We start from the raw sequence: 14100 nt of genomic DNA, 5'->3' as shown, positions 1-14100 counted from the left end.
CATATTTTCTCATTTATGTGGATGATCTCATTCTCACAGGAAATTCCAGCACTTTTATCCAGCAGGTTGTCACTTCTTTGGGCAAGGCCTTTTCTCTCAAAGATCTTGGCCCATTAAGTTTCTTTTTGGGTGTTGAAGTTATCCCCACCACAGACGGTATATTTTTATCTCAGCATAAGTATATTAGGGAATTACTCTCTAAAACAGGCCTTGACAATACGAAAGAGATTTTGACCCCCAATGTCTACCTCTGATGTTCTCCGCCTGGATGATGGCACAACCTCTGTTGATTGCACGGAGTATCGTCGAATTATTGGTTCACTTCAATATCTATCTCTTACGAGACCTGACATTGCTTTCCCGATTTCTCGCCTTGCTCAATTTATGCATAGACCAACGGTGACACATTGGACAGCAGCTAAACGGTTATTGCGATACCTCAAAGCGACTCTTTATCATGGTCTACGGCTTCGCAAAACTAAAGGTCTTCATCTCACTGCATACTCTGATGCTGATTGGGCAGGCAATATGGATGCCGAACTTCCACTTCAGCCTACATCATTTATCTTGGCAACAATCCTATATCCTGGAGCACACGAAAACAGCGTGCTGTTGCGCGCTCCTCCACCGAAGCTGAATATCGTGCTCTTGCGACTACTGCTTCGGAAATAGCATGGCTTACTTCCCTCTTTCAAGAACTACAGGTGACTCTCCCTGCTATACCAAAATTATACTGTGACAATATTGGTGCCACTCAACTCAGCTTAAATCCTATTCAACATTCCCGCATGAAGCATATTGCTATTGATATTCATTTTGTTCGGGACTATGTTAACAAAGGCCTGCTCAATGTATCTCATATATCTACCCGTGATCAACTTGCGGATCTCATGACGAAGGCTCTTTCAAAGACTCGCTTTCAAGAGCTTCGCACCAAGATCGGTGTTGCCGATGGAAGCACCGTCTTGCGGGGGCGTGAAAAGGATCCTTGATCTTAGCCCTATAATCTTGGTCAGACTACCAATCTACAGGAGCAAATCATGGACTGTTAATCTCATCTCTAAAATCATGGATAATCAACCAATCTATAGGAGCAAATCATGGACACGGTTGCTATAAATTTGCTGCTATTCCTTGTATATTGATTCACTATTAATAGGCTTCCTAGTATAGCTTTTTTGGTTTATGTATATATATAGCTTGCTGCCCTCATTGCAATTTGTGTACAAAAGCCAAACAACTGTAATACACAGTATTTTTCTTACAGCAGAACATCTGTCCTTCTTTATCATTTGTTCTTCTTTAAGTATTTCTCCCTTGCTGTAAAGCACGATAACATAATATTTGGACAAAAAACGACCGTTATGGACCATATGTACTATTTAATAAAGGATTGAAGATAAAAATTCGATAAAATAAATGGGGACGTAAGTGAGATAATAAAAAAAGATTAAAGATTTTAATGTAATTGAAAAATGGTATAACTAAAATAAATTGTGGTGTCAATATAACCACCATTTCATTCATAGGCGGAATATAAAAATAGACGGGATATAAAAATATATTTTTAATAATAATGCATTATATTATATTTATTAATATCTACCAGAATTTTTTTAACTTGTATACTTTAATCCAATGCATTTTATCATTCAAGTAATTTTAACATTTTAACTTGACGAAAATCGACATGAATCTAATTTTCATTTTATTAAATGATGTTTTGTTTTGTATTTTAATATTTCATTCATGTTATGTTGCTTTTTATGCCATACATTTGATTTTAGCATGAATCAAGAACTTTTTATATAATCACATTGTTTTTGTTTTTTGTATTTTTTACGTTTTTAATTTTCTTCTCGCGTTATATGAATCACAGTTGAAATAGTCGTTAGCATTTCCTTGTCTATATCATTTGTCAGCTTTGCATTTTGATTTTATTGAATCAGTTTGAGCAATAAGGAACTAGTTTAGCTATGGCTTGATTGATTGAAAAGAATTCTTATAGACATATTTTCCATCTTTGCGATATTACGCACCCGTTTGGCCCCCATTCTTTTGAAATTTTAATGGTTGAAATAGTATTTTTTGAAAAATGTGTGGTTAAAAAAAAATGAAATTTTTTTGATTAACGTGTAATATTATTTTATGAAAAATTGTATGATTGAAAATAAGAATGAGAAAAAGAATGAGAATGGGTGCCAAACTGGAACTACATCCGTCAACTGTGGTTGGTTGGAATAAGGATGTCTATTTTATCAGTGTGCTTTGAAAAAAAGGAAACAATAAAAGAACAAAGAAGTGCAAGAAATTTACAGATGAGCTATTACTTTAATCTTGCACAATCTTCATGACTTCATGTTTTATCTTCTGACATTCAATGGAATAATTGATCCAGGACGGTAGATTAGATAGGATCATTAAGGTCTGTGTCAATTTTAAAAGCTAAAATTGCAGAGAAAAATATTGGTAGAATGCAATTTGTGGAATCTGAGGTTCTGGGTAGTTATAGTTCAAAAGTGATATTCACAGGGCTCGATGCTAGAAATAAGAACATCTTCTGAAAAACTAGGCGCAGTTCTAGTGGCAGATATTAAATAAAGAAGAAATTCTTGGCACAACCCATATTGCAGGGAATTTCACCAGACACCCAAAAGGCTTCAAAGACTTCATAACTTCTTCAAAGCTGTCCGGAGGAACTGAAGGACGAATATCAGAAGCAACATGGGAAGGTATCTGACTCCCGTATTAAGCTGAAGCTGCGGCAATTGAATGACGTGGATGCAGCTTTTCTTCAATTAGAGGGAAAGCAAATTTGTGAATAGAAACTGATTCCTTTTTTTTTTTTTTTTTTTTTTTTTTTTTTTTTAAGATGAGAAGTAAGAGGTTGAATGCCCAGTCTCATCACCATCTGGTTTGGTTTTACGATTCCCCTTCCCATCTACGAGGACGGTGGTTTTACTTCTGTAATATTGTAGCAATTTTAGGGAGAAATAAAAGCTAAACACAGGCAAAAGAGAGTTTTTTTTTATTTTTTTTTCTGGTGTAATTATTCTTGAAAAAAAGATTATCTTTCCATTGTGCTTATTAGAAGTATTATCAGATGATATTGGTGAATGAGCTTGTGTTTACTCTTTTCATGTTTGTATTGTCAAGGTGAATATGTAGCCCATGTGTGTTGTAGTTCATAAAATGGATAAAATTTTAAGTCCAAGTCAATAATTAATTTTAATTACATATTTAATTAGATTTAAACTCTTATTAATTTTTTAATCACACATTTCCTTAACCTTTATCAAAATTTACTGAAAATATGATTTTCAACTACACCAAATAGGGGAATAATGTGGTTAGCGGACATCAATTTTATGCTACCCAATCATGAATGTTCAATAGGTTGAGCTTTAATGAAAAAATAAATTTCCTCTACACGTAAAGGTGCATGTAGTTGAGGGTGGCAACTGAAAAAACAGCTCTTTGACTCAATTCACTAGCGAGCCGAGCTTGTTGGCTTGTGTGCAAGCTCATGTGGCAAGTCAAGTCGAGTCAGACTTTGTTTAAGCGAGTTGTCTTGCCTAGCTAGCTGAAACCCATAATAGGCAAGTTGAGTGACTAGACCCGACTCGACTCGACTCGCCCCACTTAATACCTTATACATGTATTGAAATCCTAAGGCACTAGTTTGACATTAAGGAATGTGCCCTTAGAAATTGGAATCATAATTTGTTAAGTATCGATTCCAATTTTAAGACCCTATTTCCACGCTTCCAAACACAGCCTTAGTTTAATTAGTCTCCAGTTCACTCATTTCTTATTGTAAGAGAAAAATGGATTTAATAAAACATCACTGAGAATAAGCCTAAAAAACAACAGTATCTGTACAAAGCCTGACCAGTGTTTTCAGGGTTCTTACAAAGGCACCATTTCCATTAAAAAAAAAAAAAAGGGGGGAAAAAGAGAAATAGTCTTTCTATCTACTTCTCATACAAGAACAATTTCAAAAGAAATTACAAAAAAGCGCAATAGAAACCCAAAATTAATAAAATTCGAAAAGAAAAATACAATACAAACTCCCTCTTCCCACGTCTAACATACTCTCTTCAAACGTGTGCAGTAAGATTAGTACCTTTTTGGGAAGAAAATACATCTTTCTTATCTGATGTTGGATCTTGGTTGTCGCTTTTATCAGTGTCATAGTTCTGTTGCGAATCTATATCTGCACTACCCGCTTGAGTTCTTCTACGCCTTCGATCCTACAAAATATAAGTATGAAAACTATCAAGTTTATTCAAGTACCACTGGCTGTCAAGAGAGCTCTTACACTAAAAATCTAGGTGGTGAAACAATGACTTAAGCGAAGGCCTATATCTAGGAATTTTTGCGAGAACATAGAGACGGTATTACAACTCAAGAAAGAAAATAAACAAAATCTTGATTATAGTCCACCTGGCATTCAACCTATCATTTAATGCCACCTATACCTATTGTCATGTAGACTCATGTTAATGCCACGTATACGTATTGTCATGTAGACTCATGTTAATTACCATTGTGCCAGCCTTGCAGGTTGCAAGAGCAAGTGGAAGTCGGCCAGAGTTTGTAGGTTGTATTGGAACTTATAAGCTATTTTCTTAATTTTTTATCATTCTAAACTATTAATCTAAGAAATATTAAACCAAAAAAACTGGAACACTCCCTACTGAGTAAAAATAACCATCCTTCTCAACTCTTACCTTTCTTGAACATTAGTCAACTCTGAAATAAAAATCACATATACTTAGCGAAAATTTTGTCAACTTGTATAACTCTATACATTAGCAACATGGGAGGTTGTAATAAAAATGCCGACTCATTAATGTGCAGTTGCATAAGAGATAAATTCATGGAAACTAGATTATGCAATAGGAGAGGATTAGACACTGACCACTATTGGTATTGGATATTCTTCTGATTCAAGCATTTGGACAACTTGGCTCATCCTAGGTCTCTTGTTTGAGTCTGGATCAACACATCTCAAAACAGTCAAAAGAGCTCGTTTGAGGGCTCTCGTTGATGGCCTCCTGTCCATGTACGGATCCATAACTTCCTCAGAGCGCCTGCTTCCAACCATCATTTTCAACCAATCCACTAGATTTACCTGCAATTTTCATACATTTTTCATTATATGGAACTGAAGATAGATATGCCTCAGAAAAGCAGAGGTGCCAATCTGAAGTAAGCAAACTCGACAGCTTTCGAAGGGAAAATATTCGGTTGAAATTCAACCGGAACAAATGGGGTTCACTAAATGTTACATAAAGCAAAAGGAAAAATAGCACAAAAAATGGATGGCAAGGCTTCTTGCAGCAAATTTTTCACCTACAAAACAATTCATGACTTATCAAGTAGCTGAAAGGAGCCTCAAGTATCTGCCGCAAAAAGAGATTCCTGCTCCATTATCAACAGGTTTCAAAAAGTTGCACAAGATGAACAAGTTAGATCCAAATACTGTAAGTGTTATGTTCTGGGTCCAATTGACTTTGGATATAAACATTTTTAATATATAATTTATGCAATTTATGGCAGATCTATTATTTAATTAATTAATACTCAATTAAATTAAATAATGGAGTCTGTAGATTCAAATTTTAGTAATTTGTTAATCACAAAGAGTTGTGATTGTGATATACAAATTACATATGATTGAATTTTAAATTATCCGTGGTCATAAGTAATGACGAGATATGAATATCGTTATTACGGATAGATCATCACGTATGACATTTCTTACTTTTGAAATAAGTAGCTGATCTCATAAGCTAAAGTGTAGTGACACTTGAATAAAAATGTGGACGTTTTATTATAAAACAAAATATTAGGACTCGCTAAAAGATTCCACATGGATAACTATCTGAGTGTTAGTAGTTAATCTCTAATATTCGATAGTGCAATTGATCATTTGACTTGAGGTCGTCATAGTACCTTATATGAGGACGGTCATACTTTGACGGTGTCGGGTGTTGCTCTATCAAGGGACGCTAATACGGCATTGTTTGGTATCTCAGGCATCGTATGAAGGTTGTGAATAATCAATAGATGATTCATCACTCTTAGATAGAAAGAGATTATGATCTGAATTTCATTCAATTAAGTCGATAATGAAATCCTTGGCCAAGGTATACTCAAAAGTCGAAAATGAGTTTTCAGCTTATATAAACTTAATAGTGGAATGAAAGATATAATCGATAATCAGGATGACATACTTCCATATCTCATAATTGATTGAATCATATTGACGAAGGGATTATAGTTTCACATTTTGATTTTGTCATACCACGTGACATTTTCCGTCACATGTATTGTTCTGACGCATTGTTGAATGTCAATCTGGGACGACGAATGTGAGTTTGTGATAAATTAAAATGGTATTTTAATTTATCGATTTTAATTAGATCAAAATAATAATTCACATCGTAAGATATCGTGATCAAGAACATGATGGGTCGCACACAAAAGAAGAACTGGAAAATTGTGACTTGTCAATTAATTAATTTAACAAGCGTTGAATAAATTAATTAATTGTGTTGCTTATTTATAGGCCCGAATTAATTAATCGGATTAATTAATTCATGGGTCGAATTTAATTAAATGAGTTAATTAAATATTGGATCGCGTCAGGCCAAGCCTGTTTGGGCTCATATAAATAAGTGGCTAGGGATTGAAATTGTAGAGAATTTCATTCTTGCTAGCACAAAAGAAGAAAAACCCTAGTCCTACAATCTTGTTCTTCGTGTGGAATTTCATTGGAGGCTGAATAATTGGATATCTGTGGATGGCGAATCAAAATCGTTGGAATGAAAGAATAGCAAAGAAGTTTGCAGATCTCGTAAAAGGTACAATCTCTATCACAGTTTCTATCTAAACACAAAGCAGATCCTTGGTGGGAATTAAAATTTGTTTTACTTTTCGCTGCACATGATAAGTAGATTCCCAACAAATACTCCCAATATAAGATGTATATTTGTACCACTAATGGATAAAAATAGAGTTTATGTAAACAAATTTTTTTATCGAAATATTAAATTTAATATCACCAAAGTCACTTGTCTGTAATTCCCAAAAGAGGAATACAATGAAACCTTAATATGTTTTTAATTTACTAGCATGTTATAGAGCGGATACTAGGGGAGAGAGGATTTAATACCTCTTGAGCAGGACGACCATAGTCAACCGGATCTCTTCCTGTAATTGCTTCTAACAGCACAACTCCAAAGCTATAGACATCACTCTTTTCATTCAAAAGGCCAGTATTTGCATATTCAGGAGCCACATATCTGTACATTGTTTGAAGGAAAAATGAGAGAAAATCAAATGTAATTGCGCACCGTCCTATATAAAATACGTTTAACCCAACCCTTTGGTAATCAAGTAGATAAAACAAGAACCAATGGCCTTGTAGAACTTAGAAAGAACCAAAAAGCAAAGCAAAACACTCACCCAAAGGTACCCATGACTCGAGTTGTGATATGACTTGTCCCAGCATCCAGTAGCTTAGCTAGACCAAAATCAGAAACCTTGGCGTTGAAGTCATCATCAATCAATATATTGCTCGATTTTATGTCTCGGTGAACCACTTTCGGTTCAATGGCTTCATGCAAGTAGGCAAGACTGCGAGAAGTGTATCAAATGTAATAAGATCATAACTTTGAAAGAGAAAATTAAAGGATAATAACATAGATAAACCAACTTACGCCTTAGCCGTTCCAAGGAGAATCTTCATCCTGGCCTCCCAAGTAAGGCTTCCATGCTGGCGCATAGCCCCATGAAGCCACTGTTCCAAGTTCCCATTGTTGACATATTCATAGACAAGCATCCTGCAATGTTGAGAATAAGTTAAAAGAAATTTTAAGCAGAAAAGTAATAAACTAGTCCCAAAAGTTTTAGAGCCTTGGTTTCTGTTTTTGGCTCACAAGCTTGTAACTGGAGTTGCATCTCATACTAATTGTGGAACACGTAATGATTGGACTAAATCCATTTGCAATGGAAAACCATGTCCATGCACAAATGAGTTCACAATGAAAAAATCTTCTAGGGAAAATGCAGCTAAGTAGTTGGATTTGAAAGTCAAATTACACAGTACCTATGAGTTCCTTCAATACAATACCCCAGAAGCCTAACCAAATTTTTGTGACGCACGTGGCCAATAGCTTCAACCTCCACTCGAAATTCTTTCTCTGCTTGACCCCTGATGGGAAAATAAAATATATTGGCCTTCAAAACATCCAGTAAGTATTTCCATTAAATATCAGAAGGAAAAACCCATTCAAAACTCACATGTTGTTGAGGAGCTTTTTTACTGCCACAGGAGTACCATTTATCAACTGCCCTTGATAAACAACGCCATATCCGCCATCCCCAATAACATTCTCCTTAGAAAATCTGTTTGTAGCAATTTCCAGATCTCTAAGTGTAAACCAGTGACCCCAACCCAAGTGAGAAAGTTCAGGCAGACCCAATAATGGAGAAGGAGCAGTTATAGGATGTGAAGAATAAGATTTATATGCACCAAATGTTCCTGAACTCCCTTCCTCACCTGATTGTGATCCACAATAATCTTTATCAACATTATGAAATGAACCTGATTGACTGCTGTTATCTCCGTTCTTTATTTTTGGCATTCCCAGATGGACCAAAACTTTGTCAGTTTCTTTATCACTGGATTTGTCATGAATGGTGAGAAGAATCCCATCACTTGGAACAAATTCATTAGTTGATACTTGTTCCACTCGTACTTCTTTAATTTCCTTCGAAACGCTTGGTATTTGGCTAAGGGGAAGTTTTTCTTGAGTTTTATATTTCTTTCGTGATGTAAGATAATATGTCAATACAAAGAGGATAAACACAATCAATAACCCAACAATAATCCCAATAACTTCCCAGACCTTAAGACCAAAAATGGCAGTATTCTTGGAGAGTTCCACATTTAGATCAGAAGTCATCTTTTACGATGTCAAACAACCTGCAAAATCTGTACAAGGAACACCCGATTTAACACTTCTATTTCGCTAAGTACATATTTAGACTATGGCATTGGCACTATAATAAGGGAAATACAACAACCTTCAATTCTTCTAACCCTTATTCATTAAACCAATATAGCAGTTCTGAGACAAAATTCTTTTAACCTTGTGGCACTCATAAATGCAACTTGTTTTTCTTGATAAATCAGCAATTTATTAAAAGGAAATAAAACTCTATACAAGATACTTACTATGAAGCAATTTATTAAAAAAAAAAAAAACAAGTAGGTAAGAATATTATGAAGACCAGAACAGTGAAAAGAACAAAACAGACATAATTATAAGAATTTCAAACCCCTTAATGAGTAGATCAATAACAAGATCTATATAAGACCCATTTGTATAAAACCCTTTTCATCTTTCATATCATTATGTCACATAATTAATTAGACCTTATAATTAAATGCACTTTGTAAATAAATTCAATAAAATAAATAAATCCCATTCAAGAAAAGAAATTGTCCCAATATCTCAGAAAGTTATCGAGTTCTTACCTTTTTCTGCACAGGATTCAAGAGAGCAGTTTTCCGATCCCTTGTGTAGAAAATCCCATCACCATGTAAATTTCTTGGACTGCATATAAAAAATAAAAAATAAATAAAAAATATAATGAAAATGAAAACCAGCAGCAGATCTTGACTTAGAAGAACACCCAAAAATCAAAGTTTTTTTTTTTTTTTCCCTTTTTTCCTCAAAAACATGTTCCAATAGAAAACTAGATCTAATTTCCTTTCAGGGATTTCAATGCATTACCAAATGTGAGTGCTTTATTCACACCACCACTCCTTAAATGCCTTTGCCCAGATGACAACAACAAAAGGGCTGTATTTGTAAAGAGAGTATAGGTACATAGAACGCTAATGGCTAGTTTAATTAATTCTAGTCACAAAATGAATATTGTTGTGCGTGGTGGTTTCAGGCAGGGAATATAAATATAAATATGAATATATGTGCAAATACATGACAGAAAAAGAAGGAAGAATGAACTTATCAGTGGTAGGTAATGAGAAAATGCCTTAATAACAATTAAACAAACAGTAAAACAAAAGCATTAAGAGAACTAAAAGCTACCCTTCTCCTCTTGGTTGGCCCTTCTTTTTTATTCTCTTGAAGATGACTAATTTTCAGAAACTTTACTGGGATTACATTATTTTAACCAAAAGCACACTTCTTTACCTTAAAGATTCCAACTTTTTATCTGGGTTTATCTAGAATTTTACCAAACTACAAATATCAAAAGTTGGTCAAAGATAATTGATAGAAAATGATTAAAGTTAAGTGAGATTTTTGTAGCTGTATTTGTTAAAAAAAAAAAAAAAAAAACACTGCATTATACTGCCACTTTTTTGGTGAAAAAATGTGATGATTGAAGGTGACTGTTTGGGGTGAATAGATTTTTCATTTAAAAGCTAGAACACTTTACATTGGCTACACGGAGAAAACAACAAAACTTTGCCAACAAAGATAAAGGTTAAATTAAAGGGGAAAAGATGTCCCAGGACACATTTCAATTGACAAAGATGAGGACGTTTCAAGGCTAGCAGATCAGAGGTCGTGAGTTCGATTCCTGGAAGGCTCTTGGAAGGCAGATATTCTCCTGAAAGGCAGGATTTATCCTGGAAGACAGGAGCTCTACTGGAAGGCAATGTGCAAAGATAGGAAATGACTTGCTTGACACTTTGACAGACAGTTGGGGGGCTCTTGAGTACTGATCAGTTTGGAGTACAACCTGCGATTTAACCTGGCTGCAGTTTGAGGGGTTAAGGTGTAAACTCCAAAATTTAGTCACTGTAAGGTGGATGCCTAGATATCAAAAAAATAAAATAAAATAAAATAAAAATTAAAGGGGAAAAGAGAGATACGCCAGGCTTTTGTCATTAACTCCGGAGATTGCAGTTTACTCCTTATTAAATAAAAATAAAAATAAAAATAAAAGGTTAAACACCAATCTTGAGAGTCCTCACCGCCCCTAAAGTTTTGTAAAGAAGGTAAATCGCGGGATGTGCCCTAACAGGCTAAGGAACAAAAGTTATCTGTACATTGCGCCTACAAAAAGTTCAATTTCATGTCTCAGAAATCGAATTCCCACACTGCGACTGGCAGCAAAGCGTGAGATAATCTCACTCCTATCCTTTGCACCACTGAACTATGTACCGTATATCAGGAATCGAACCCTCACACTACGGCTGCCAGCAAAGCATTTTTTATTGGGAAAATTGCATCAGCGGGGTGGGGGTGGGGTGGGGAAGAAGATGATGAATAGTAGTTTCATTTATTTTTATTTGGTATATTAGTTTATTTGTTTTATTATAATATTAAATAACAAATTTACATTTTTACCCTTTTAAGTTGGTCAAAAATTGGTCAAAATTCAATTTTATTGGTTAACAAATGGTCAAACGGACGGTTTCCATCCATTTGAACCCTCGGTGCATATTTTTGAAAGGTTTCAGACTGTGGATGGCATAAACTAAAGGTTTGAGCAAACTCCGTTAATAAACGAAAGGTTTGGTACCTCGACTGCAATTTTCCCTAAAAAATTTGCCGACCAAATTCAAATAAATATTATCTCGTTAACGTACATTTCACAATATATTATGCGTCGATTACTCTCGTGACACGTTACTGTCGCACGCGTTTTGGCATTAGTAGTGTTGGAAGGACGAAATGCATTTAAAGGCTGATGTTTTTGTTCTTTTTATACATATATGGTCCAGTTTGATTCATATTTTTTCAAAAAAATACATTTTTAAATAGTGATTTGACATCATTTCAGTCACGATTTCCTCAATAAAATAATATCACGGACAAATTCAAATTTTTTTCTTATTGTTTAACCACACATTTTCCATCCACATAGAGGTCTTGTGGAGGCCTCGAGGAGACATGTGCATGTTGACTAGTCAACTTTAATGAAGCAATTCAATTGACGAGCCAAAAGCCCAAGCTGAGGCTCTAGACTTTACAAACCAAGAATATTAAGATCTAAGCTTAAAATCTATGTTGATGCCTATGTCTATGTCTATGTCTATGCCTATGCCGACGCCAAGGAGGGTTATGATGAACTGACCTACACATGTCGTGAAAGATCGAAAACCAAAACAAAAAAGCTCAAGGTCAGGGCAAGTGATAGGGCCTAGTACCTCTTAGAGAACCATACAAATTAAGGTTTAGAGATGGAGCTCACAAGAAATGTAGGGTAATGAACTAAAAATACCATGCAACTAATATGTGATGGCATGTACCACTCATCGAGGTAATTGCCCAATTAGGCACGTGTTAAGGCCATCCATTCAAAAGTGTCGAGTGTCAAACCATCTTAAAAGGGAAAGATAAATGATCGGATGAAACAAGATAGAAAAAAACAATTCAACGTCTTCTACCATTTGCTATTATAGGCAAATAGGTAAGAAGCACAAGTAGAAGGGATTCTACACCCAACTCTTTGGGTAAGTAACAGCTACGGGGTGATTGCCTATTCGTTGTTAGCATATGGGAGGGAAAAAGCCCTCCCAAGAGGTTGAAAGGTCTCATTGCACTTTTGTTGACACACTAAAAGTACAGCCCAAATCGAATAGTCCAAGGAATAAAGCCCAATTGAGGAATTCCCAAATCAAATAGCACAAAGAATGAAGCACAATTGGACAATTCAGGATAAAGGCCCAAACAGGGTTATTAATGAATGTAGTGGAAGCCCACGAACACAGTAAAATCATCACCCAAGCTTACAAGACGCCCAAGGTCTGAACGAATGGAATGCCTTACAGTCGCCCAGAGTGATGACCCCGTTCTCGCCCATACCTTCGAATCACCCAGGATTTTTAGCAAACATAAAATGTTATGGTTATCCAGAAATGCAGTTATTAAAACATTTATTGAGTAACTTTATCACATTTCACGATTCATGGAGCTCAGTTGAAGGCGGTTGAACGACAAAGAGTAGTGGCAGCAGCAGTTAGAGACGGCAGTTCCACGATAAGTTAGCTACCATAAAGAAAGTGGGTAGTTATAAGGCAGTCAAGCAGTTTCCAAGCGGTTTGTCACGAAAAAATCATCAAGGGAATATAAAAGGAAGAGAAGACATAGAAAAAAAAGAGATCCCCCGAATCAAATACTCTCAAACAGAGAATATGTAATTTCAATTTCTTAGTTTAAACTTAAACATTTCTTTCAGTACTCGTGTGCTTGGGCCCCTTGGAGGCATTTTGTTTAGTTCCAATTGTAAATCATCGCCAATAAAACACCCATTTTTGGAACTTTGTCTCAAGAGGTTTGTTCCTTACACAATCGTCTGATCCCATTTTTAATTGTTAGCGACTACCTGCGTGAAACAATTTGGCACGCCTAGTGAGACCTTGGTGTTTGGTATTGAAAATACAAAAGGTGAAACAATATGCCTCACAAATCTGATAAGGAAGCAGCAAGTTAGGGAGGAGTCCTGTCTGTGATCGAGCAATATGAGGAGCAACATAGCTCTCCACGAACAGAAGAACAAAGTTAGAGTAGTCACGGTCGTTACGAACCAATGACAGAGTTGAGTCCTCGAACCATGCGTGCATTACTTGGAGAACTCACACAGGATATCGTTGAACAGGTAAATCTATGAAATATTCATAATATGGAAAGATTTACCTAGAATGGGAATGCATATTATGACAACATCGCCAAACAACTGAATACTTTGAATGAAATAATGAATAAGTTAATAGGCCAAATTTGACAGCCAGTTGTGCCTCTTGCAAATCCCTTTCAAGCTAGGACAATCGTGGAACATAATTCCCCAGTCCTAAGTCCAAATCAAGGGATAGAACCACCTTTTGATCCCTCTACTTCAAACCAGGGGATGGTGTAAGGCCAAATCAGAATAGTAGTAATGGTACATCTAACTTGGGGGTAAATTAAATATAAGAGACAATGTCCTAAATAATGGACAGAATACCCCACGTGTCAATAATGGAATAAATATTCAGGCTAATGGCAACAATGGCCCAAATCATGGCAAATTTGTTGCCAACCAAGGACCAAACATCAGGCCTCAGGC

At 35.6% G+C, this 14100-nt stretch overlaps 1 protein-coding gene across 2 annotated transcripts; it reads right to left on the bottom strand.

The window, feature by feature from the left end:
- Positions 1–3838: 3838 nt before the first annotated feature.
- On the bottom strand, positions 3839–10254 carry LOC111391854 (probable receptor-like protein kinase At2g42960). Of its 2 annotated transcripts, none has more exons than XM_023017132.1 (9): positions 9813–10075; positions 9554–9632; positions 8314–9007; positions 8120–8224; positions 7731–7853; positions 7477–7647; positions 7184–7313; positions 4925–5137; positions 3839–4253 (listed from the first exon to the last, which is right to left on the bottom strand). In XM_023017132.1, the coding sequence occupies exons 3-9, from the start codon at positions 8976–8978 to the stop codon at positions 4101–4103; spliced, it is 1560 nt and encodes a 519-aa protein (XP_022872900.1). In that variant the 5' UTR covers positions 8979–9007; positions 9554–9632; positions 9813–10075; the 3' UTR covers positions 3839–4100. The 2 variants fall into 2 exon arrangements, with proteins under 2 accessions (XP_022872900.1, XP_022872899.1); XM_023017131.1 differs by lacking the exon at positions 9813–10075 and adding an exon at positions 10131–10254 and having other exon boundaries at positions 3878–4253.
- Positions 10255–14100: the final 3846 nt, after the last annotated feature.

The sequence above is a fragment of the Olea europaea genome, unplaced genomic scaffold (genome assembly GCF_002742605.1).
Source record: "Olea europaea var. sylvestris unplaced genomic scaffold, O_europaea_v1 scaffold849, whole genome shotgun sequence".
In the NCBI taxonomy this organism is placed as follows: domain Eukaryota; kingdom Viridiplantae; phylum Streptophyta; class Magnoliopsida; order Lamiales; family Oleaceae; genus Olea; species Olea europaea.
This window is presented reverse-complemented; position numbering and strand designations above follow the sequence as displayed.

Excerpts from the sequence above, each read along its gene's own strand:
- LOC111391854 (XM_023017131.1), bottom strand. The coding sequence starts at position 8,978 with ATGACTTCTGATCTAAATGTGGAACTCTCCAAGAATACTGCCATTTTT. Across the intron at positions 8,225-8,313 it reads AAAAAGCTCCTCAACAACAT|GGGTCAAGCAGAGAAAGAAT; the intron begins GTGAGTTTTGAA and ends TTTTCCCATCAG. Across the intron at positions 7,314-7,476 it reads CGAGTCATGGGTACCTTTGG|ATATGTGGCTCCTGAATATG; the intron begins GTGAGTGTTTTG and ends AACAATGTACAG.